Raw genomic sequence first — 23,402 nt, 5'->3', positions numbered from 1 at the left:
AAGAGGCATGATGCTGCCATGTTGGCTATCTCTAATTTTCTCACCGCTTTGGAGCACAATGCTGTATCCCCAACTGGCCAACAGATGTGCATATACGGAGACCTGGCCTATCCTTTAAGGGTAAATCTCATGGCACCGTTCAGAGGGACCGCCCTGACAGCGCAAATGGAAGCATTCAATGATTCTATGTCGAATGTGCGTACGTCCTTCGTGTGGTTGTTTGGAGACATTGTTGAGTATTTCAAGTTTATGAACTTTAAAAAAACCTTAAAATAGGTCTAAGCTCGATCGGAAACTTGTATGTCGTGTGTGCCCTTAAGAAATGCGTTAACTTGCCTTTGCGGAAATTCAACTTCAAGTTTTTTCGATCTGGATCGTCCCACACTGGAGGAATACTTCTCTTGAATAATTTTAAGTCATCTTTCTACAAACTGCTGAAGAAAAATTTAGCTCTGAAATCAGTTAAAGGTAGTTAAACAACGTTTCGATAATTCAACGAATTTTTTCACAGATAAAGGAATCAAACACTTTATTAACATTCAAATATTATTCAAGCACAATTTTAATAGAAGAAACAAAGCTGTCGAGAAAACAAGACCAAGGCTATAATTACACTCACTGTTACTAGAAAGGCTCAGTGGTCTCAGTGTTCACCAATTTTAATAATAATAGATAAACACTAATACATAGCTGTGCCGAGCTACTTTGAAAGACAATTACAGTCACTGTAAAAGTCACTTGTTTACCAGTTTCGACAGTAGCTCCATCATGTTTTGTTGTTGTTTTGTTATATTATCTAGAGCTTTAATATTCTCTAAAATTCATACACATAGTTAAGGTGACTGAACACAGTTTTGGCAGTTTCTGAGTATATGTCATTTGCTAAATCATGGCAAGAGAAGGGTTGCAGCTCACAAGCTGAAACTTGGCAAGTGGAAAATATATTGATGAAAGATTTTGATTGACAGGTAAAATTTGACATTTTCGTAGTTTCCATGGCAGCATGAACGATTGAATACAACCTTAAAATTTCACTTCTGCTCAGTTTACGGAAAATTCACTCATTAGATTTTCCTATAAACTTGCACACAGCTTACTATAATTAATCATTATCATTTGAAACTTATTTGACCAAATTTTAACAGAGGGGTTTTCAGATAATCAATAATACAATTGTACTATAATTATTAAATGTGTCACAAAAATCGTCTGTTCAAATTCCATTTTAAAGTTCTCATTATTTAAAATACGATAAAAGTAAAAATTCTGCCAAATATCACAAAATCTTGATGAGTAGATTTTGAGAAATCGTCATCTGTGTACCATTGCTTTTTCGCCGCCATGTTTGTTTGTCTAAGTTAAAACACTTACGGTCACGTGAGTCACCGCTGACCGCCCGCAAAACTGTGTTCAGCCACCTTAAGAAAAATAGCATTACCTATAATATATTTCTTACTTAAGTTACAGATGAATATTCTTAATCGTTTTCCTCCCGATCCTTCAAACATTATCAGGGCAATAAACTGATAGACTCGTCAGTTTGGCAATTTCGTTATTTTTCACCTCCTTAGTATTTAATTGGGGCGTGTCCTTCTCCTATCTCAGTTATACTTCATGCCACAATCCGAACGACTTTTCAGCGCTATTATTGACAGCTTGCGTTGTAGGCATGAAAGTGGAATGGAGTAATTCGGGGCGAATGGGCGTATTTATTGCAACTAACGTATTAGGCTCCTAGACTTGCGTTCTCGACTGATATACTTCCTTATTCTCTCGTATTTCTTCGTTTTTACTACATGAAATAAATTCATATTCAGTAAATGGCCAAAAGTGCTGATCAAAATGCGCAAGATAACAATTTACATAAGAAACAAAGCTAAATGTCAAGCAATTTCAAGCAGCTTTTACCAAAATTACTAACATATTCAATATAGCTAACATTTATTGCAAGCGATCATTTGGAAGTCTTAGTAATGAGTGTATTAAAACTGATACTGCTAGAAGTAGGTTTTTGTCGTTAATAAACATCATTCTAGATCAGAAGGAGCTCAAAGTAAACAATAAAAGCCCCATTTTTTGTCAGGACTATGAACAATAAAAAGCGGGGGTTATATACACATATACTCAATGCAGTACTATCGTACAGGACCTAGGAAGCAAAGTTTCAGTCCAGCTCTCAACTATGAGGTGGTCAACTATGAATTTATAATTAACAGCTTACAAAATCGTTTTTGTTTGCAAAGGTTTTTTTTTTATTTCATTGGTGGCTACATGTGTGACTTGATAGCTGTTAGCCATCCCTTTGGTCGATTTCACGTAGTCGGCAGCCAGCTTTACACATCTTGCCGAGGTTTTTAATGTTTTATATAAAAAGAACAGACCATCCTGTTTTTCCGCAGAATGTAAATACAGACTATGTGGTTTAAAAGTTACCTTGTTTTGTCTGTACCTTGGTGCAGCTCAACCATCTCTTCAGTCACGAGGTTTTCGATAAGGCTTCCATCTACAGTCAGGTCATTCTGATCACTGCTGGCCGGAGAGTTCTCGGTTGGCGCTCATTCAAGAAAACAACACGAAAAGCATTCCAAAAATCTTGCTTAAAGAAGGTGTACAACAAAGGGTCGATCGCAGAGCTAAGATATCGGACGATAGTAAACGTTTGCGCAGCGTGTTTCATGGCAGGGTGAGACGCGGTATTAATCCATCCAACGTTACTGAAAGAATATATTAAGAACATTGTAAACAATGGTAGCCAACAGATGGCAAAGGTAACTGCCATTGTCAACAGAATTATCAGGCACTTTTTCTCGTTGGTAGACTTCTTCGAGGTTCGAGAATCTCTTCTCTGTAAGGATTTCCAAATAGCTCTGAACATGACGCAGTACGCATAAAGCATAAACATAAACGGCACCAAAAACACGAAGACGAGGCAGAAAATGTTGTATCCGACGTACAAGTATAAGGTGGAAGGTTCACGAAATAGCAACCATTTTTCGAACCAAAAGGAAGGAAGTGTTCCAAGTAATGCAGACCAAAGCCAAACCATACTCACAGTCTTAGAAACTGTCTTTTTACTCATCATGTTGCGACCAAACGGATTAACTACTGCAAGATATTTTTCTGCTGTAATGACGGTTATATGATAGGCTATTGAAAATGAGGCCACGTTGTGCAAGAGCATTGAAGCACATAAAATTCGATAGTCTCCTGAGTTTAAAGTTTGAGCAATAAACAGAGGGATATTTATCAACCCTGTCATTAAGTCGCTTATGGCTAAGCTAAGTAGTAGGTAGTTTGCTGGGGTACGTAAGCTTTTCGTTTTGTAGAAGAGAAGAAAAACAACTCCATTCGTGAGGACAATCAAAATTGCTATGGGAATAACTTCTGCGAAAATATGTTGGTTGTCGCTCTGTCGTGACTCTTTGAGAGTTGTGTTGGTTGAAGTATTCACGGCCAGTGTAATGTTCATGGCTGTTGTCTCAAATGAAGTCTTCAACCCATGCAGTTGTTCGTAATCTTTGTTCGACAAGTTCCTTCTCAACTTCTTTGTTTTTAAGTGAGATTAAAATGGCTGCAAGAGCAAAAATATTTTTTAAGAAGTTTTAAAAAAGGAAACGTATGACGCAATGCAATGAGAAACATGATGTTGGGTTTTAAGCGAGGTACCTTAACTGTCTTCAATAGAGCGTCAGTAATACTCGCAAAATACCAAGTTGCATTCGCCTTGTGTATTTTAAAGTTAACTGAAAACCAGAAAACTTTGGACTGCACTCTTATTAAACACTTGATTACACTTTTTTAAATGTACAAAAGTTTTAAAGTCCTTAAAGCCAACTATTGGTGGTTCTATGCTGAGATTTTCGCTTTTGGTAATGTTCGAAGTTTTTTGACACTGTCTATTCCCACCATTATTTCACTGCAGCATTCCTCGGAACTTGGTGTAAAGCAATAAAGGCTTCTTGCAACGTTCAGTGTTGCTAGTAGGAATATCAAGTTAAAAGTGAAACAGGTACCCTATTATGACAGTTTTTAAGTGCTTTTCTAAATTAGCATATTAATCGATTTTTTCTGAAATTATCAGAAAATTGCCCTTTTAAATTTTCTGTGTTCTTTTAATTTGCTTTAAAGTTTGTTGCCCCGAGGGTTTGAGCCCCCTGCTTGAGGGATTTTCACAGTCGAACGGTCAATGTTAATCAGTTGGGGCGATCATTGCCTTAAGAGCCATTCGTGTCCATAGCTTGTCAACCTGTGTGTTAATTGGGGGACGCTTAGGCGGGTTTGGGGCAGAAAGCGCAAAGCACGACCGTTTTTCAGGTTATCGTGTGCACCACTAAGAAATTTAAGACGAAATAAAAATGTGTTTATTTATACTACAGTTAAAATGATGGTCATTACTATTATAAATATTTAGCAATTAATGAATGAGGCTCAGTAGAATATGAAGAATTAAGCAGATCGAGGCAGAGGTTGATAACACCCTTCGAAATCTGCTTAATTCTTCATATCCTACGAAAGCTGAATTCAGTAATTGCTTAATTATTCATTCAAACTAATTCCTGGTTTAAAAACATGGAAACATGATTACTTGCATCCATGTTAAGTTTATCTTCGATAGTGTACGTTTAGATTTGTCCAGCTCCGTAAATAGGCTCCAAATAGCAGATGTCGCCCTCCGAGTTGTCTTCTTGCTGTTTTCAGCCATTATTTCGCCTAGTTTCAGCTGTAGTCAGGGGTACCCAACGTCAATTTTCGGAAAATATGTGTTTGGAAGACGATTTGAGATCTCGAATTTTTGGAACATTTGTCGTAGCCTAAGTAAAAACCGCCCAGTCAATTTCGCGTGAAAAAAAATTTTACCTGAAACTCTGGCAAGTGAAAGGCTTTATCGAGACTACAACTAAAATAGGTTTGCTTTGATTTACAATAATTTTCTTGCTGCGCTGGGGGGCGTTAAGTATTTTGTCACGTCACGGCCAATTTGCACGTCTTGAAAATTGAAAAGGAGGCATTTTTGCGGCGCTGTAAAATGTTTGATTTGCACCATCTGCCAATGAATTTTATATCTATTTATAGGTAAACACCTCTAGTTCTACATGAAAGTATTAGTTATTCCGGCGCCAAATTTAGCTGGAAAGACTAAATCAAGCAAAATATGCCCCCAAGTATTTGCCTTGGAGCGAAAGGCCAAAAATGACCCTGGTTTAAAAGCTTATTTCTGACGTTTGGGACCTAGCTGAAAGCTCTAGACCAAACACACAGAAAAATAGATCGTCTGTTATAAAGAATTTACAAAAACCCCTGTACGATTTCAGTATTTTTAAAAGTTATGACCGTTTGTATACTCGATCGGAAACTTGTATGTCGTGTGTGCCCTTAAGAAATGCGTTAACTTGCCTTTGCGGAAATTCAACTTCAAGTTTTTTCGATCTGGATCGTCCCACACTGGAGGAATACTTCTCTTGAATAATTTTAAGTCATCTTTCTACAAACTGCTGAAGAAAAATTTAGCTCTGAAATCAGTTAAAGGTAGTTAAACAACGTTTCGATAATTCAACGAATTTTTTCACAGATAAAGGAATCAAACACTTTATTAACATTCAAATATTATTCAAGCACAATTTTAATAGAAGAAACAAAGCTGTCGAGAAAACAAGACCAAGGCTATAATTACACTCACTGTTACTAGAAAGGCTCAGTGGTCTCAGTGTTCACCAATTTTAATAATAATAGATAAACACTAATACATAGCTGTGCCGAGCTACTTTGAAAGACAATTACAGTCACTGTAAAAGTCACTTGTTTACCAGTTTCGACAGTAGCTCCATCATGTTTTGTTGTTGTTTTGTTATATTATCTAGAGCTTTAATATTCTCTAAAATTCATACACATAGTTAAGGTGACTGAACACAGTTTTGGCAGTTTCTGAGTATATGTCATTTGCTAAATCATGGCAAGAGAAGGGTTGCAGCTCACAAGCTGAAACTTGGCAAGTGGAAAATATATTGATGAAAGATTTTGATTGACAGGTAAAATTTGACATTTTCGTAGTTTCCATGGCAGCATGAACGATTGAATACAACCTTAAAATTTCACTTCTGCTCAGTTTACGGAAAATTCACTCATTAGATTTTCCTATAAACTTGCACACAGCTTACTATAATTAATCATTATCATTTGAAACTTATTTGACCAAATTTTAACAGAGGGGTTTTCAGATAATCAATAATACAATTGTACTATAATTATTAAATGTGTCACAAAAATCGTCTGTTCAAATTCCATTTTAAAGTTCTCATTATTTAAAATACGATAAAAGTAAAAATTCTGCCAAATATCACAAAATCTTGATGAGTAGATTTTGAGAAATCGTCATCTGTGTACCATTGCTTTTTCGCCGCCATGTTTGTTTGTCTAAGTTAAAACACTTACGGTCACGTGAGTCACCGCTGACCGCCCGCAAAACTGTGTTCAGCCACCTTAAGAAAAATAGCATTACCTATAATATATTTCTTACTTAAGTTACAGATGAATATTCTTAATCGTTTTCCTCCCGATCCTTCAAACATTATCAGGGCAATAAACTGATAGACTCGTCAGTTTGGCAATTTCGTTATTTTTCACCTCCTTAGTATTTAATTGGGGCGTGTCCTTCTCCTATCTCAGTTATACTTCATGCCACAATCCGAACGACTTTTCAGCGCTATTATTGACAGCTTGCGTTGTAGGCATGAAAGTGGAATGGAGTAATTCGGGGCGAATGGGCGTATTTATTGCAACTAACGTATTAGGCTCCTAGACTTGCGTTCTCGACTGATATACTTCCTTATTCTCTCGTATTTCTTCGTTTTTACTACATGAAATAAATTCATATTCAGTAAATGGCCAAAAGTGCTGATCAAAATGCGCAAGATAACAATTTACATAAGAAACAAAGCTAAATGTCAAGCAATTTCAAGCAGCTTTTACCAAAATTACTAACATATTCAATATAGCTAACATTTATTGCAAGCGATCATTTGGAAGTCTTAGTAATGAGTGTATTAAAACTGATACTGCTAGAAGTAGGTTTTTGTCGTTAATAAACATCATTCTAGATCAGAAGGAGCTCAAAGTAAACAATAAAAGCCCCATTTTTTGTCAGGACTATGAACAATAAAAAGCGGGGGTTATATACACATATACTCAATGCAGTACTATCGTACAGGACCTAGGAAGCAAAGTTTCAGTCCAGCTCTCAACTATGAGGTGGTCAACTATGAATTTATAATTAACAGCTTACAAAATCGTTTTTGTTTGCAAAGGTTTTTTTTTTATTTCATTGGTGGCTACATGTGTGACTTGATAGCTGTTAGCCATCCCTTTGGTCGATTTCACGTAGTCGGCAGCCAGCTTTACACATCTTGCCGAGGTTTTTAATGTTTTATATAAAAAGAACAGACCATCCTGTTTTTCCGCAGAATGTAAATACAGACTATGTGGTTTAAAAGTTACCTTGTTTTGTCTGTACCTTGGTGCAGCTCAACCATCTCTTCAGTCACGAGGTTTTCGATAAGGCTTCCATCTACAGTCAGGTCATTCTGATCACTGCTGGCCGGAGAGTTCTCGGTTGGCGCTCATTCAAGAAAACAACACGAAAAGCATTCCAAAAATCTTGCTTAAAGAAGGTGTACAACAAAGGGTCGATCGCAGAGCTAAGATATCGGACGATAGTAAACGTTTGCGCAGCGTGTTTCATGGCAGGGTGAGACGCGGTATTAATCCATCCAACGTTACTGAAAGAATATATTAAGAACATTGTAAACAATGGTAGCCAACAGATGGCAAAGGTAACTGCCATTGTCAACAGAATTATCAGGCACTTTTTCTCGTTGGTAGACTTCTTCGAGGTTCGAGAATCTCTTCTCTGTAAGGATTTCCAAATAGCTCTGAACATGACGCAGTACGCATAAAGCATAAACATAAACGGCACCAAAAACACGAAGACGAGGCAGAAAATGTTGTATCCGACGTACAAGTATAAGGTGGAAGGTTCACGAAATAGCAACCATTTTTCGAACCAAAAGGAAGGAAGTGTTCCAAGTAATGCAGACCAAAGCCAAACCATACTCACAGTCTTAGAAACTGTCTTTTTACTCATCATGTTGCGACCAAACGGATTAACTACTGCAAGATATTTTTCTGCTGTAATGACGGTTATATGATAGGCTATTGAAAATGAGGCCACGTTGTGCAAGAGCATTGAAGCACATAAAATTCGATAGTCTCCTGAGTTTAAAGTTTGAGCAATAAACAGAGGGATATTTATCAACCCTGTCATTAAGTCGCTTATGGCTAAGCTAAGTAGTAGGTAGTTTGCTGGGGTACGTAAGCTTTTCGTTTTGTAGAAGAGAAGAAAAACAACTCCATTCGTGAGGACAATCAAAATTGCTATGGGAATAACTTCTGCGAAAATATGTTGGTTGTCGCTCTGTCGTGACTCTTTGAGAGTTGTGTTGGTTGAAGTATTCACGGCCAGTGTAATGTTCATGGCTGTTGTCTCAAATGAAGTCTTCAACCCATGCAGTTGTTCGTAATCTTTGTTCGACAAGTTCCTTCTCAACTTCTTTGTTTTTAAGTGAGATTAAAATGGCTGCAAGAGCAAAAATATTTTTTAAGAAGTTTTAAAAAAGGAAACGTATGACGCAATGCAATGAGAAACATGATGTTGGGTTTTAAGCGAGGTACCTTAACTGTCTTCAATAGAGCGTCAGTAATACTCGCAAAATACCAAGTTGCATTCGCCTTGTGTATTTTAAAGTTAACTGAAAACCAGAAAACTTTGGACTGCACTCTTATTAAACACTTGATTACACTTTTTTAAATGTACAAAAGTTTTAAAGTCCTTAAAGCCAACTATTGGTGGTTCTATGCTGAGATTTTCGCTTTTGGTAATGTTCGAAGTTTTTTGACACTGTCTATTCCCACCATTATTTCACTGCAGCATTCCTCGGAACTTGGTGTAAAGCAATAAAGGCTTCTTGCAACGTTCAGTGTTGCTAGTAGGAATATCAAGTTAAAAGTGAAACAGGTACCCTATTATGACAGTTTTTAAGTGCTTTTCTAAATTAGCATATTAATCGATTTTTTCTGAAATTATCAGAAAATTGCCCTTTTAAATTTTCTGTGTTCTTTTAATTTGCTTTAAAGTTTGTTGCCCCGAGGGTTTGAGCCCCCTGCTTGAGGGATTTTCACAGTCGAACGGTCAATGTTAATCAGTTGGGGCGATCATTGCCTTAAGAGCCATTCGTGTCCATAGCTTGTCAACCTGTGTGTTAATTGGGGGACGCTTAGGCGGGTTTGGGGCAGAAAGCGCAAAGCACGACCGTTTTTCAGGTTATCGTGTGCACCACTAAGAAATTTAAGACGAAATAAAAATGTGTTTATTTATACTACAGTTAAAATGATGGTCATTACTATTATAAATATTTAGCAATTAATGAATGAGGCTCAGTAGAATATGAAGAATTAAGCAGATCGAGGCAGAGGTTGATAACACCCTTCGAAATCTGCTTAATTCTTCATATCCTACGAAAGCTGAATTCAGTAATTGCTTAATTATTCATTCAAACTAATTCCTGGTTTAAAAACATGGAAACATGATTACTTGCATCCATGTTAAGTTTATCTTCGATAGTGTACGTTTAGATTTGTCCAGCTCCGTAAATAGGCTCCAAATAGCAGATGTCGCCCTCCGAGTTGTCTTCTTGCTGTTTTCAGCCATTATTTCGCCTAGTTTCAGCTGTAGTCAGGGGTACCCAACGTCAATTTTCGGAAAATATGTGTTTGGAAGACGATTTGAGATCTCGAATTTTTGGAACATTTGTCGTAGCCTAAGTAAAAACCGCCCAGTCAATTTCGCGTGAAAAAAAATTTTACCTGAAACTCTGGCAAGTGAAAGGCTTTATCGAGACTACAACTAAAATAGGTTTGCTTTGATTTACAATAATTTTCTTGCTGCGCTGGGGGGCGTTAAGTATTTTGTCACGTCACGGCCAATTTGCACGTCTTGAAAATTGAAAAGGAGGCATTTTTGCGGCGCTGTAAAATGTTTGATTTGCACCATCTGCCAATGAATTTTATATCTATTTATAGGTAAACACCTCTAGTTCTACATGAAAGTATTAGTTATTCCGGCGCCAAATTTAGCTGGAAAGACTAAATCAAGCAAAATATGCCCCCAAGTATTTGCCTTGGAGCGAAAGGCCAAAAATGACCCTGGTTTAAAAGCTTATTTCTGACGTTTGGGACCTAGCTGAAAGCTCTAGACCAAACACACAGAAAAATAGATCGTCTGTTATAAAGAATTTACAAAAACCCCTGTACGATTTCAGTATTTTTAAAAGTTATGACCGTTTGTATCGACGCATACGCAAGCTTCTGCGATATTTTCAGCTAGCGTTAAGGATCTATCTCAAGCAGATTTTGTCAAAAGTACGTCTTGCCTAATTCATTACTGGCAGTGACTCACAAATTGAGCCATATTCCAATCTCTGAGATGCCAGATTCCATAAAATTCCAGTAAATGTGGTTTAGAAACTGCTGGTATGCGGTCATATTTGAATCCCATGCTGACAATCCGAAGCTCCAAACAGGTGAAACTGTGTCACGTTTCGAGCTAAATAGCTCGGTAAAACAACAAGTGAGAGCTTGCCCGAGAATCAGAACATCAATTAAGCAGGTTTCATTTTGGGTCAGAAAATTGAGATTTAAGTACTATGACTTCGAATAAACCGTCCATTCAACCGGCTCTACAAAGTCGAATGCAGGTTGACACGTAAACCGGAAATGCAGAAGCCCGGAAATCCGGAAATCGGCAAATCTGAAATCAGTCAGAAACCGAAGCCAATATTACAAAAAACCAAGACAGCTGCATTTGTTTAGGGCTTCCTTCTCGGCGCTGAGAGGCGTAAACTTATAAAACCTTCCAAATAAGCAAATCGCAGCTTTTTGATTTTCAATAAATTGAAACACTGCGTTTTCACAATCGATTGCGTTTAGCAAATAGGCTCTAGAAGAAACAGTTACGGTCATTTACCAGTCACAAACGTGCGGTGTGCGTTAACATATCACACTTGTCAATCATACTTCACATAAGTTGGCTCTATATCGAAACTGGGTGTGGCGTGATCTAGGCTCGGTTGTCAGCATGAAGGCCCGTGAAAATCGCTTATTAATAGTCCCGTCCGGGGACTAGGAGTAAGTTTATATGAAAGCGATCATATATTACTTAGAGAGAGGAGTGGAGGGCTTGAGCAAATCGAGGAACGCCTTCTTCAAATTTTACTGACCCTCCTCCTTGTTAAGCAGTTTTTTTGTTATTCTCTTTCCATCGTACCGCGTCCCTTTGACTATTTTTACCCCAGCAGGATTAGCTCAGTAGGTAGAGCGCTTGACTGCAGAGCGGGAGGTCGTGGGTTGGATTTCCGGGGTTGGACAAACATCTGTATCATAAAATGACTGAGAAATGAAGGTACTACCTTTGCACTACAAGCGGCGAGACCTTCTCGTGGCTCGGATGACCACGCAAAATGGCGGTCCCGTCTCCAGTAGGAGACGTAAGAATAGTGTCCCTAATTGGTCCTTTCGTACTAAATACATTGACACGTCTCAAATAAAGTGCATTTTTTTTATAATCAGAATTAGGTTGCCCTCCTCCCAAACTTTGCCAGTGCTAAAGTGGAAAAAATCTTTGGTTAAATCAGTAGGCAGTTGATAGCTTCCATTACTAGGCATCGAGTAATAAATGGGTGGTTTTCACGTTACGTCATCGCCGCCATGCCGGTGGACGGTAAACAAAAGATCGCTCATTAGCTCGCTTTGTTCGTCCACCAGCATTTGTTCACTTCACCATTGTTATTTGTGTCTCCCGAGATTGCATGAAAACCACCTATAAGGCAGCAAAATTCGACTTTTGACTTGGTATATATGCAACCTGGTATTTTTTCTCTTGGAAAGGGTCTGAAAGGATTACAGTAAACTGTCGAATAATGAAAAATTTTACGTCAAGTTAAAATTCATTCCGAGTGCATAAAGGAGCTATTCGTTCCAGAGGAGACATTTCTGACTCACTGTATCATCACGGATAACACGGGGATAGCGGATAACACAAAGAGAGCACGAGAAAGTCATTTGGAATAAAGAGGATGTTTTTCTGCAAGAAACTCCCATTCAATCTAGAGCTGCTTTTAGAGAGGAGTCAATTTTGTATGTGTGTTTAGACCGTAAGACCAATATTTAAACCCAATGGTGCACTAGGGGGCAAGTCCTTAGGGCGACCCCTTTTGTAGATCAAAACGCGATGACACATGGCCAAGAAAGGCGCCAAGACACCTTGTTTTAGAATTAGCTCAAAAACACCGAAAAATGCTCGAAACAGCTTATCTATATTTGTCCCTAAATCTGGGTTTTCTAACTCAAAATAAAACCTGCTTGCTTCATTTTTTGATTCTCTAACAAACGCTCACCTCAGGACACTTGTTGTACCCAGCTATTTATCTCGGAAACGTGACTCAGTTTCCATTTGCTCAAGCCCTCCCTTCCCCTCCCCTCTCAAAGTAATGATCACTTTCATATAAACTTACTCACCGGACGGAGCTTAAGAAAAAGAAACCCTGGTTAAATTTAACCCTGGGTTAAGCACTAATCACTAAGCACTAATTTGAACAACTGAGCCCTGATCACTGAACATTTATTTCCATGGATCACATGCACTGCTCACCAACGACGCCTCAAAAACAAACAGACTAATGACGTTACCAGACCCACTGTTTACTACAAGACTCTATACAATAAAGACAAACGGACAGACAAACTGGTCAAGAACATTCTACTCAAATACCACAACCCACACATACCGGAACTCTCAAAGACATACTGCAACTCTACTAAACTCCACACACTTCTTCTTACTAACAACAAGTTACACCATAAACTAATCCTATTTAATTATAGACACGAGTGTTTTACTGGATTTTATACCACTCGTAAAATTCATAAAAACTACATCCGGGACCCGAGTGGTTTATTTTCCATAATCTCACACGTGAGTTTATCGATAACGTAATTTCGGTCATTTCCCTCTATTATTTTATCGATGTCTTTTTGTCTATATAATAAAAAGAACATTACACGGCGGCTTGAAGATATGAATTTTATTTTCTCGTGGCAAAAACAATATTTTACTCCCTCGCTGCGCTCGTTCGTAAAATATTGTTTTGCCACTCGAAAATAAAATTCATTTCTTTGCGCCACCGTGTAATATCCTCTATTTAATAATTCTACCACTTAATTATATATATATTACGTCAATATGCTTACAATCAAAATATATATTTACTAGCAGCCATTTCTCTCTTTGCCAAATCTTAACTAGTTATTTATATCATTTTAATGGGTTCTTCACCTAATACCATGTACATAGATTCTCCACACGTATTACAATTCTCTATAACTTTTAGCACTACAAATTTAATTTATTATACCCTTAGCACCACATAACACCACATGTGAACACTTATTACGGTATTTTATTATCGAATTTTATAAGTTTCAAGCTTAAATAATAATTGTTAAATTTGGCACTTATGTCAAATCCAGTTCTGATTCAATTTACGTGATAAGTTATTTTCAGCGGAAAGTTAGACGACCATTTTTATGTAAATACGTTAATATTTTAATTATTAGTAAAATCCAACTGGTGGTCTATTATCAATGCTGCGTTGTGATTGGTTGAGCTACTTCTAGGCTATATGTTATAGCCCGCTAGTAGTGAAAGGCGCGAGCTTTTTGGGGGCAAAAAAGGATTAAAGTCTAGCTTTAACGAACTACTTTTTTTTTATTCTCGATATTTTTGACCAACTAGTTGGATTTTACTAAAACAATTATTCCTCTCGCCCTCATGGCCTCTGAGGTCGATGTCTTTATTTGAACTTTCCTGTCCCAAGCCGACACCGTTTGCGTTAAAGAAATCTTTTCTTGATACAAATCAAGTTTTATGTTAAAAAAAGACGGCTAAAATCACACTGTTACCTTTCTTTTCGGTAATTTTCCTCTGCCATGGCGGACGACACTAGTTAGAAAACAAGAAGTCACCAATTGCAGCGGAGCGCAGTTATGTCTTGAACGAAATTCAACGTTTTCGTTAATCACAAAAAGACGGAAAAACCGGAAGAATCAAGGGAAAACATAGAGAAAACACGGAAAAACAGGAAAATCAAGGAAAAACATCGAGAAACATGGGAAAACGTGGAGAATCTGGGAAAAACATAGCAAAACACGGAAAAACAGGAAGAATCAAGGGAAAACATAGAAAGACACGGAAAAACGGGGAGAATCAGGGGAAAACATAGCAAAACACGGAAAAACGGGGAGAATCAGGGAAAAACAGAGAAAAACATGAGAAAACAGGGTGAATCAGGGGAAACATAGAAAAACCCGGGAAAACAGGGAGAATCAGGGAAAAACAAAGAACATGGGAAAACAGTGAGACACATACAAAAACACGGAAAAACAGGGAGAATCAGGGGAAAACATAGAAAAACACGGAAAAACGGGGAGAGTCAGGGGAAAACATACAAAAACATTGGAAACAGGGGAAAACGTAGAAAATCACCGAAAGACAGGGAGAATCAGGGGAAAACATAGGAAAACATTGGAAAACAGGGAGAAACATAGGAAAACACGGGGAGACAGGGGAAAGCGTAGAAAAACACCGAAAAACTGGGAGAATCATAGGAAAACATAGAAAAACATGGGAAAACAGGGAGAATCAAGGAAAAACATAGAAACACAGGGGAAAACAGGGGAAAACGTAGAAAAAACGGGAAAACAAGGAGAATCAAGGGAAAACATAGAAAAATATGGGAAAACAGGGTGAATCAGGGAAAAACTAGAAAAACATAGGAAAACATGGGAGGATCAGGAAAAACATAGAAAAACACGGAAAAACAGGGAGAATCAAGGGAAAACATAGGAAAACACGGAAAACATGGAGAATCAGGGGAAACATAGAAAAACATGGGAAAACAGGGTGAATCAGGGGAAAACATAGAAAAACATTAAAAAACATGGAGAATCAGGGGAAAACATAGGAAAACATTGGAAAACATGGAGAATTGGGGGAAAACGTAGAAAAACATGGGAAAACAGGGTGAGTCAGGGGAAAACATAAAAAAACACGGGAAAACAGGGAGAATCAGGGGAAAACATAGAAAGACACGGAAAAACAGAGAGAATCAGGGGAAAACAAAGAAAAGCACAGGAAAACACTGAGAATCAAGGGAAAAAATAGAAAAACAAGGAAAAACAGGGAGAATCAGGCCGGAAAACATAGAAAAACACTGGAAAACACTGAGAATCAGGGGAAAACATAGAAAAACAAGGAAAAACACGGAGAATCAGGGGAAAACATAGAAAAACAAGGAAAAACAGGGAGAATCAGGGGAAAACATAGAAAAACAAGGAAAAACACGGAGAATTGGGGGAAAACGTAGAAAAACACGGAGAAACAGGGGAAAACATAGAAAAACACGGAAAAACATGGAGAATCAGGGGAAAACATAGAAAAACAAGGAAAAACAGAGAGAATTAGGGAAAACATAGAAAAGCACAGGAAAACACTGAGAAAACATGGGAAAACAGGGAGAATCAGGGGAAAACATACAAAAACACGGAAAAACAGGGAGAATCAGGGGAAAACATAGAAAAACACGGAAAAACAGGGAGAATCAGGGGAAAACATAGAAAAACACTGGAAAACACTGAGAATCAGGGGAAAACATAGAAAAACACGGAAAAACAAGGAGAATCAAGGGAAAACATGGGAAAACAGGGAGAATCACGGGAAACATAGAAAAACAATAAAAAACAGGGAGAATCAGGGGAAAACATAGAAAAACACGGAAAAACATGGGAAAACAGTGAGAAAGATAGGAAAACACGGGAAAACAGAGGAAAACGTAGAAAAACACGGAAAAACATGGGAAAACAGTGAGAAACAGAAAAAAAACGGGAAAACGTGGAATAACACGGAAAAACATGGAGAAACAGGGGAAACATAGGTAAACACGGGGAAACAGGGGAAAACGTAGAAAAACACCGAAAGACAGGGAGAATCAGGGGAAAACATAGGAAAACATTGGAAAACGGGGAGAAACATAGGAAAACACGGGGAGACAGGGGAAAGCGTAGAAAAACACCGAAAAACTGGGAGAATCATAGGAAAACATAGAAAATCACGGGAAAACCGGGAGAATTAGGGGAAAACATAGGAAAACACGGAAAAACAGGAAGAATCAAGGAAAAACATAGAAAACAGGGGGAAACAAGGGAAAACGTAGAAAAACACGGGAAAACAGGGAGAGTCAGGGAAAAACAGAGGAAAACGTAGAAAAACACGGCAAACAAGGGATAACGTACGGAAAACAGGGGAATGCATAGAAACATAGGAAATCTTCTATATATATTGGGGACATATTATGGAGTCTTACTTGAGATACTGACCCTTAAAATGCCCCTGACCCTTCAATTTGTTTTCTTTTGGTAGATTTCCATATCTTTCAAGAACTCATTTTCGAAAAAAATTTTCAGAAATATTGAATCCTTTTTTTTCACGAGCGCTAAAAGTGAAGGCAGTCTTGTCGATATTTTCACCTTTCGTTCGAATTAGTCCCCCACTCGGCCAAATGTGTCCAAATGTGGAGCGTGACGTAAGGAAAGGACACCGTGCAAAAATATGCGAAGATTCGCGGTAATGCTTTATTGTTAAACAGAGAAAATGGTTGAAAAATGTTTGGTTTTTGGAGGAAGAGGACATATTTTCATACCAATTGTAAGCTTAACAAATAATTTTCGATAACACTATACTTTCAATGCTTCGTGCTTTGGAATGGTGTCCTTTTCTTACGTCACAGCTAAAAAAATGTCAAATGTCGGACGCTTCTCATTGGCTCGTTCCTAATGAGCCCACGAGACAAAAATTTGTCCAGCGGGGCTTATGAAGAAGATTCGGGAACATTACTGCGGAATTAACCACACTCTTCTATCCGTTACGGAGTACAAGAAACTGAAGGGAAATGTGAATACCTCTCTTTGATATTATCAATTCTACCCACAAGGCCCAGTGAAAAAAAAAGCACCTGAAGCAAAACTATAACACGACCCACCAGAAATGACAAATGAAAAGGGAGAGGGTGGACTCGGGAACTTTCCCCTTCCTCCCCTCGCCCCTTTACGGATTTTTCGTCCACCTCCCCCTCCCGGTTAAATCTGCCCAGCTAAATATCCTTTAGGCCTTACCTTAACTTATTTCCTCTCGTCAGCAGGCATTAATCAGTATAACTCTAAATGCATTTGTGTAAGTCTTTCAGGTAGTTAACATAAGATATCTAGATAAACTACTCAGACCGATGGCTTTTTAACAATGCTGACGTTGCTTCTCTGACATTCTTTTCCTAGTTTTACCGGGAAGCCAAAAGTTTTCATAGAACACAGAACATAGACTTGAACTGAAGGCGCTGTAGTGAAAGACTGACAAAAGGTTTTATATTATCTAGAGCTTTAATATTCTCTTACATTCATACACATAGTTAAGAAAACTAGCATTACCTATAATATATTTCTTACTTAAGTTACAGATGAATATTCTTAATCGTTTTCCTCCCGATCCTTCAAACATTATCAGGGCAATAAACTGATAGATTCATCAGTTTGGCAATTTCGTTATTTTTCACCTCCTTAGTATTTAATTGGGGCGTGTCCTTCTCCTATCTCAGTTATACTTCATACCACAAACCGAACGACTTTTCAGCCCTATTATTGACAGCTTGCGTTGTATGCGTGGAAGTGGAATGGAGTAGTTCGGGGCAAATGGGCGTATTTATCGCAACCGACGTACTAGGCTTCTAGACTTGCGTTCTCGACAGTATATACTTTCTCACTCTCTCGTATTTCTCCCTTTTAACTACATGAAATAAATTCATATTCAGTAAATGGCCAACAGTGCTGATCCAAATGCGCAAGATAACGATTTACATAAGAAACAAAGCTAAATGTCAAGCAATTTCAAGCAGCTTTTACCAAAATTACTAACATATTCAATGTAGCTAACATTTTATTGCAAGCTCTCATTTGAAAATCTTTATAATGAGTATATTAAAACTGGTACAGCTAGAAGTAGGTTTTTGTCGTTAATAAACATCATTCTAGATCAGAAAGAGCTCAAAGTAAACAATAAAAGCCCCCCCTTTTTTTTGTCAAGACTATGAACAGTAAAAAGCGGGGGTTATATACACATATACTCAATGGAGTACTATCGTACAGGACCTAGGAAGCAAAGTTTAAGTCGAGCTCTCAACTATGTGAGGTGGTCAACTATGAATCTATAATGAACAGCTTACAAAATCGTTTTTGTTTGCAAACCTTTTTTTTTTTTATTGCATTGGTGGCTACATATGTGACTTTAGTCGCTTTCACGTAGTCGGCAGCCAGCTTTACACATCTTGCCAAGTTTTCGTAATGTTTTACACAGAAAGAACAGACCATCCTGTTTTTCCGCAGAATGTCAATACAGACTATGTGGTTTAAAAGTTATTTCGTTTTGTTTGTGCCTTGGTGCAGCTCAACCATCTCTTCAGTCGCGAGGTTTTCTATAAGGCTTCCATCTACAGTCGGGTCATTCTGATCACTGCCGGCCGGAGACCTTTGTGTAACCAGTTTCCTCATAGACAGAGTAACAGATGGCGTTCTCGCTTGGCGCTCATTCAAGAAGAGAACACGAAAAGCATTCCAAAAATCTTGCTTAAAGAAGGTGTACAACAAAGGGTCGATCGCAGAGCTAAGATATCGGACGATGGTAAATGTTTGCGCAACGTGTTTCATGGCGGGGTGAGACGCGGTATTAATCCATCCAACGTTACTGAAAGAATATATTAAGAACATTGTAAACAATGGTAGCCAACAGATGGCAAAGGTAACTGCCATTGTCAACAGAATTATCAGGCACTTTTTCTCGTTGGTAGACTTCTTCGAGGTTCGAGAATCTCTTCTCTGTAAGAATTTCGAAACAGCTCTGAACATGACGCAGTACGCATAAAGCATAAACATAAACGGCACCAAAAACACGAAGACGAGGCAGAAAATGTTGTATCCGACGTACAAGTATAAGGTGGAAGATTCAGGAGATAGCAACCATTTTTCGAACCAAAAGGAAGGAAGTGTTCCAAGTAATGCCGACCAAAGCCAAACCATACTCACAGTCTTGGAGACTGTCTTTTTACTCATCATGTTACGACCAAACGGATTAACTACTGCAAGATATTTTTCTGCTGTAATGACGGTTATATGATAGGCTATTGAAAATGAGGCCACGTTGTGCAAGAGGACTGAAGCACACATAATTCGATAATCACCTGAGTTTAAAGTTTGAGCAATAAACAGAGGGATATTTATCAACCCTGTCATTAAGTCGCTTATGGCTAAGCTAAGTAGCAGGTAGTTTGCTGGAGTACGTAAGCTTTTCGTTTTGTAGAAGAGAAGAAAAACGACTCCATTCGTGAGGACGATCAAACTTGCTATGGGAATAACTTCTGCGAAAATATGTTGCTTGTTGCGCTGTTGTAACTGTCCGAGAGTTGTGTTGGTTGAGTTACTCATGGCCCACTAGTGTAATGTTCATGGCTGTTGTCTAATTGAGGTCTTCAACCCGTGCAGTTGTTCGTAATCTTTGTGCGACAAGTTTCTTCTCAACTTCTTTGTTCTTAGGTGAGATTAAAATAGCTGCAAGAGCAAAAATATTTTTCAAGAAGTTTTAGAAAAGGAAATGTATGACGCAATGCAATGAGATTGAACGTGATCTTGAGGTTTAAGCGAGGTATAATAACTGTCTTCAATAGAGCGTCAGTAATACTCGCAAAATACCAAGTTGCATTCACCTTGTGTCAGGCATTTTAAAGTTAACTGAAAACCAGAATACTTTGGACTGCACTCGTATTAAACACTTGATTACTCTTTTTAAAGTGTACAAAAGTTTTAAAGTCCTTAAAGCCAACTATTGGTGGTTCTATGCTGAGATGTTCGCTTTTGGTAATGTTTGAAGTTTTTTGACACTGTCTATTCTCACCACTATTTCACTGCAGCATTCCTCGGAACTTGGTGTAAAGCAATAAAGGCCTCTTGCAACGTTCATTGTTGCTAGTAAGAATATCAAGTTAAAAGTGAAACAGGTACCCTATTATGACAGTTTTTAAGTTCTCTTCTAAATTAGCATAATTGATTTTTTCTGAAATTATCATAAAATTGCCCTTTTAAATTTTCTGTGTTCTTTTAATTTGTTTTAAAGTTTGTTGCCCCGAGGGTTTGAGCCTCCTGCCTGAGGGATTTTCACAGTCGAACGGTCAATGTTACTCAGTTGGGGCGATGATTGCCTCAAGAGCCATTCGTGTCCATAGCCTGTCAACCTGTGTGTTAATTGGGGACACTCAGGCGGGTTTTGGGGCGCACGCGCAAAGCACGCCTGTTTTTCAGGTTATCGTGTGCACCACTAAGAAATTTAAGACGAAATAAAAATGTGTTTATTTATACTACAGTTAAAATGATGGTCATCACCATTATGATATTAGTATTTAATAATAAGATGCGAAGCTGTGGTTGAAAGGGCATAATTCATCAAGTTTCTAGTTTGCTCCTTTCTCCGAAGTAACCTGTTTTACCAACAGTTTTACTAAATGTTTTACTACATTTTCTTCCAGTTCACATTTTACTTTCACTTATTATTTACAGTATCATGATCGCTAAATTATGGGGAAATTCACTTTCGGTTGAAGGTGCTGAAGGTGTTTACTTAAATTGCTTTTTTTAGTGTCAGATGACCTCTTAACTTCTGAAGAAATCTGCTAGTGAAAGCCTGTTAAATTGGTTACGAGTCCATAACAGAGGAGTTTAGTTAACTTCAGATAATCCTTTAATAAGACTGTGTTTTGATGTCAGAGGTTAAATTACGAAAACTCCTACAACCTTGGCATAACTGGCCTACCTTTTCGGCTAGTTGTCCCTTGCTGTTCAGACTGTTGAAGCCTGAATTGTCTTCAACGAAAACATCCGGCTTTGTTTTTTGGCCATTATCCGACGATGTTATAACTAACCTAGTGATTTAGATTTTCAGTTTTGTTGGCAACACAACCCACCTAACTACTGTGTTTTATTTTGTTGTTAATTCAGGAAAGCTCTATGGGGGCATGCAGTCGTTGCCGGTAGGCAGGTTTTTAATTAGTGCAAACGATTTTTTTCGGTTTTCGGTCAGCTATTGTTCGTTGGAAAATCAACATTTTTCCCTCTTAGAACTACTAGCTTAAAAGAGATAATCAAACGGTACAATGATTTCAAGAATGTTTACATTCGTGGATTGATGTTTGGCGTTATAAGGTTTGTTTTTGACGGGCTGTCACTGAAAAAACACACGTCTCTTATTAGCCTCGATTTGTCAAATTGTCCAGCATACAATATATTAAATTTAATAAATAAATATTTTATGTTTATAGAATGCCTTTTCAGCTCTTTTCCATCAAATATTTCACGACTAACGCCTGGCCAAAATGTTGAGTCATTAAATTCACATGCACTGAGTGCGGAGCTCAGATGATCAATACTTAATTTATGCGAGGCAATACATGATCCCTACAGGCATCAGTTAAGGGTGTAGAAAGCGCAACTCCTGCAACATCTTTTTACTGCCTCAACAACATTAGTTCGCAATTTTGATTTTAGGTACTTTTAGTGTCTAATTGAACAAAATAGAAGCATCTTCACACGAAAGAACCGCTTTCCATATGAGAATACTTGAAAGAGTAACGAAAGAGAACAATCCACTTCAAAAGCTGAAAATTACAAACAAAGTTATAGCCTGCGAGTTGTTTATACTTTTGAAAAACCCATTAACGTTTCACTAGAATGTAGCATAAACCTGAGGAATTAGGAAAAAAATTGCTCGGTCCTGGGACACTATATAAATTTAAAATACAGTGACTTAAAATGTTCAGGGCATTATTTATTTATTTACTGTTTTAACCCAGTTTTTTTTTTTTTTTTTTTTCAGTTTTTAACCGGTTTTATCTTTCCATTTACTCTTCTGTTGCTTCTTTACCATGCCGTGCTTTTTTCATCCTAAATAGCTACCACATTTAAGAGGTATAAAACACTCAGCTTTTGATAACATATGTTTTTCGCCGACGCACTTTTCGTTGCTGAATAATTGATTTCTCCCTTCCATTAGCATTTGAGTCCTCTGAAAGATGGTTAGTGGCCTAAATACCTTGGGAAACACACCAAATTCTATGGCAGCCTTGAATTATGGCACCGAGTACAGCGATAATTAAAACTTTCAAAGTTCGCTAGCCATCCATTGTCAAGCAAGCACTAAGCTAAACAATGAGCGGAGTTCTCACTTATGTCTGCACAGCAGGTCAATAAAATATTCTCATTAATTTTACTCATGTTTGGACGATATTGTGCTATTGTTGAGTTTTAAAAATCATTTATAACCGCTCAAAAATCCTCAATAAACGAGAAAAAGTGAAAGAATTAGAGCCGTGGATAGGTTAGCATAGAGAAGAGATTCTAGGAAATACGGATGGATATACAATAATACCTTGGTTGTTGTTTTTGTTTATTTTTATCAGATTAAAAAAACTGGAACGGAAAATAACTATGAACAGGGAATGGTCACAGCTAATAACATAACCTGAGAGACGCAAGAACTTCTGGTAGTAAGAGCCATCTGTTTTTTGTTTTCTTTTTTTTTAAATTAGGTTAGTGAGAGCGGCAGCTCTCTATCCTATAACTGCAGCAGATGTCTTCAAAAGTTCAGAATATACTTCCTGTATTTAAGAGAGGGCGGATAAAACTTTCATTTTCATGAAGAACATATGTTTATAAAACACGTACCTTAGGGTAAACGTTGGTGCCACTTAATTTTTTGTTTTTTAACTTCAAGGATAGAAGCCATTCCTTTTTACTACATTCATCAATAATGAACCATACTTCAGCTATTGTTGTTCAACTACTTTAAAACCTTTTACGAATAATTCCCAATGATTAATGAATTATTGTTGTCAACACTTCGCACGACAAATGCAAGGAAAAACAAATTATCGCGAGCAAAACGTTGGTGCAACCGACAGCTCTTTAAATTATTCTTTGAGGCAGACGACTTTTAAAAGGGTATAACACGGCATAAAAAACAAATATAAGTTGCGGACAACAGCAAATTGACATTTTCCACTGTTCAAAGGCGAAGATGAACATATGTTAAGCAGTCAATACCTGTTTTTAAAGTCTACTAGCACCTAAGATTATACAACCTAAAATTTTTA

General features: G+C 37.7%; 3 protein-coding genes across 3 annotated transcripts; all 3 read right to left on the bottom strand.

Annotated features, from left to right (window-relative positions):
- Positions 1-2,111: 2,111 nt before the first annotated feature.
- Positions 2,112-3,543, bottom strand: LOC140948733 (tachykinin-like peptides receptor 86C). Its single transcript, XM_073397998.1, has one exon. The coding sequence runs from the start codon at positions 3,467-3,469 to the stop codon at positions 2,510-2,512; it is 960 nt and encodes a 319-aa protein (XP_073254099.1). The 5' UTR covers positions 3,470-3,543; the 3' UTR covers positions 2,112-2,509.
- Positions 3,544-7,169: 3,626 nt separating this feature from the next.
- Positions 7,170-8,601, bottom strand: LOC140948657 (tachykinin-like peptides receptor 86C). Its single transcript, XM_073397928.1, has one exon. The coding sequence runs from the start codon at positions 8,525-8,527 to the stop codon at positions 7,568-7,570; it is 960 nt and encodes a 319-aa protein (XP_073254029.1). The 5' UTR covers positions 8,528-8,601; the 3' UTR covers positions 7,170-7,567.
- A 9,636-nt stretch (positions 8,602-18,237) lies between these two features.
- On the bottom strand, positions 18,238-20,131 carry LOC140948270 (neuromedin-U receptor 2-like). The gene has a single exon (XM_073397501.1). It carries the CDS (start codon positions 19,687-19,689, stop codon positions 18,625-18,627), a length of 1,065 nt encoding a protein of 354 aa, XP_073253602.1. The 5' UTR covers positions 19,690-20,131; the 3' UTR covers positions 18,238-18,624.
- Between the last annotated feature and the right edge of the window lie 3,271 nt (positions 20,132-23,402).

Source organism: Porites lutea, chromosome 9, assembly GCF_958299795.1.
Source record: "Porites lutea chromosome 9, jaPorLute2.1, whole genome shotgun sequence".
NCBI classification, from domain to species: domain Eukaryota; kingdom Metazoa; phylum Cnidaria; class Anthozoa; order Scleractinia; family Poritidae; genus Porites; species Porites lutea.
Note: the sequence above shows the minus strand (reverse complement) of the source record. Positions and strands in the feature narration are given on the sequence as shown.

Coding starts and splice junctions, on each gene's coding strand:
- LOC140948733 (XM_073397998.1), bottom strand. CDS start 3,469: ATGAACATTACACTGGCCGTGAATACTTCAACCAACACAACTCTCAAA.
- LOC140948657 (XM_073397928.1), bottom strand. CDS start 8,527: ATGAACATTACACTGGCCGTGAATACTTCAACCAACACAACTCTCAAA.
- LOC140948270 (XM_073397501.1), bottom strand. CDS start 19,689: ATGAGTAACTCAACCAACACAACTCTCGGACAGTTACAACAGCGCAAC.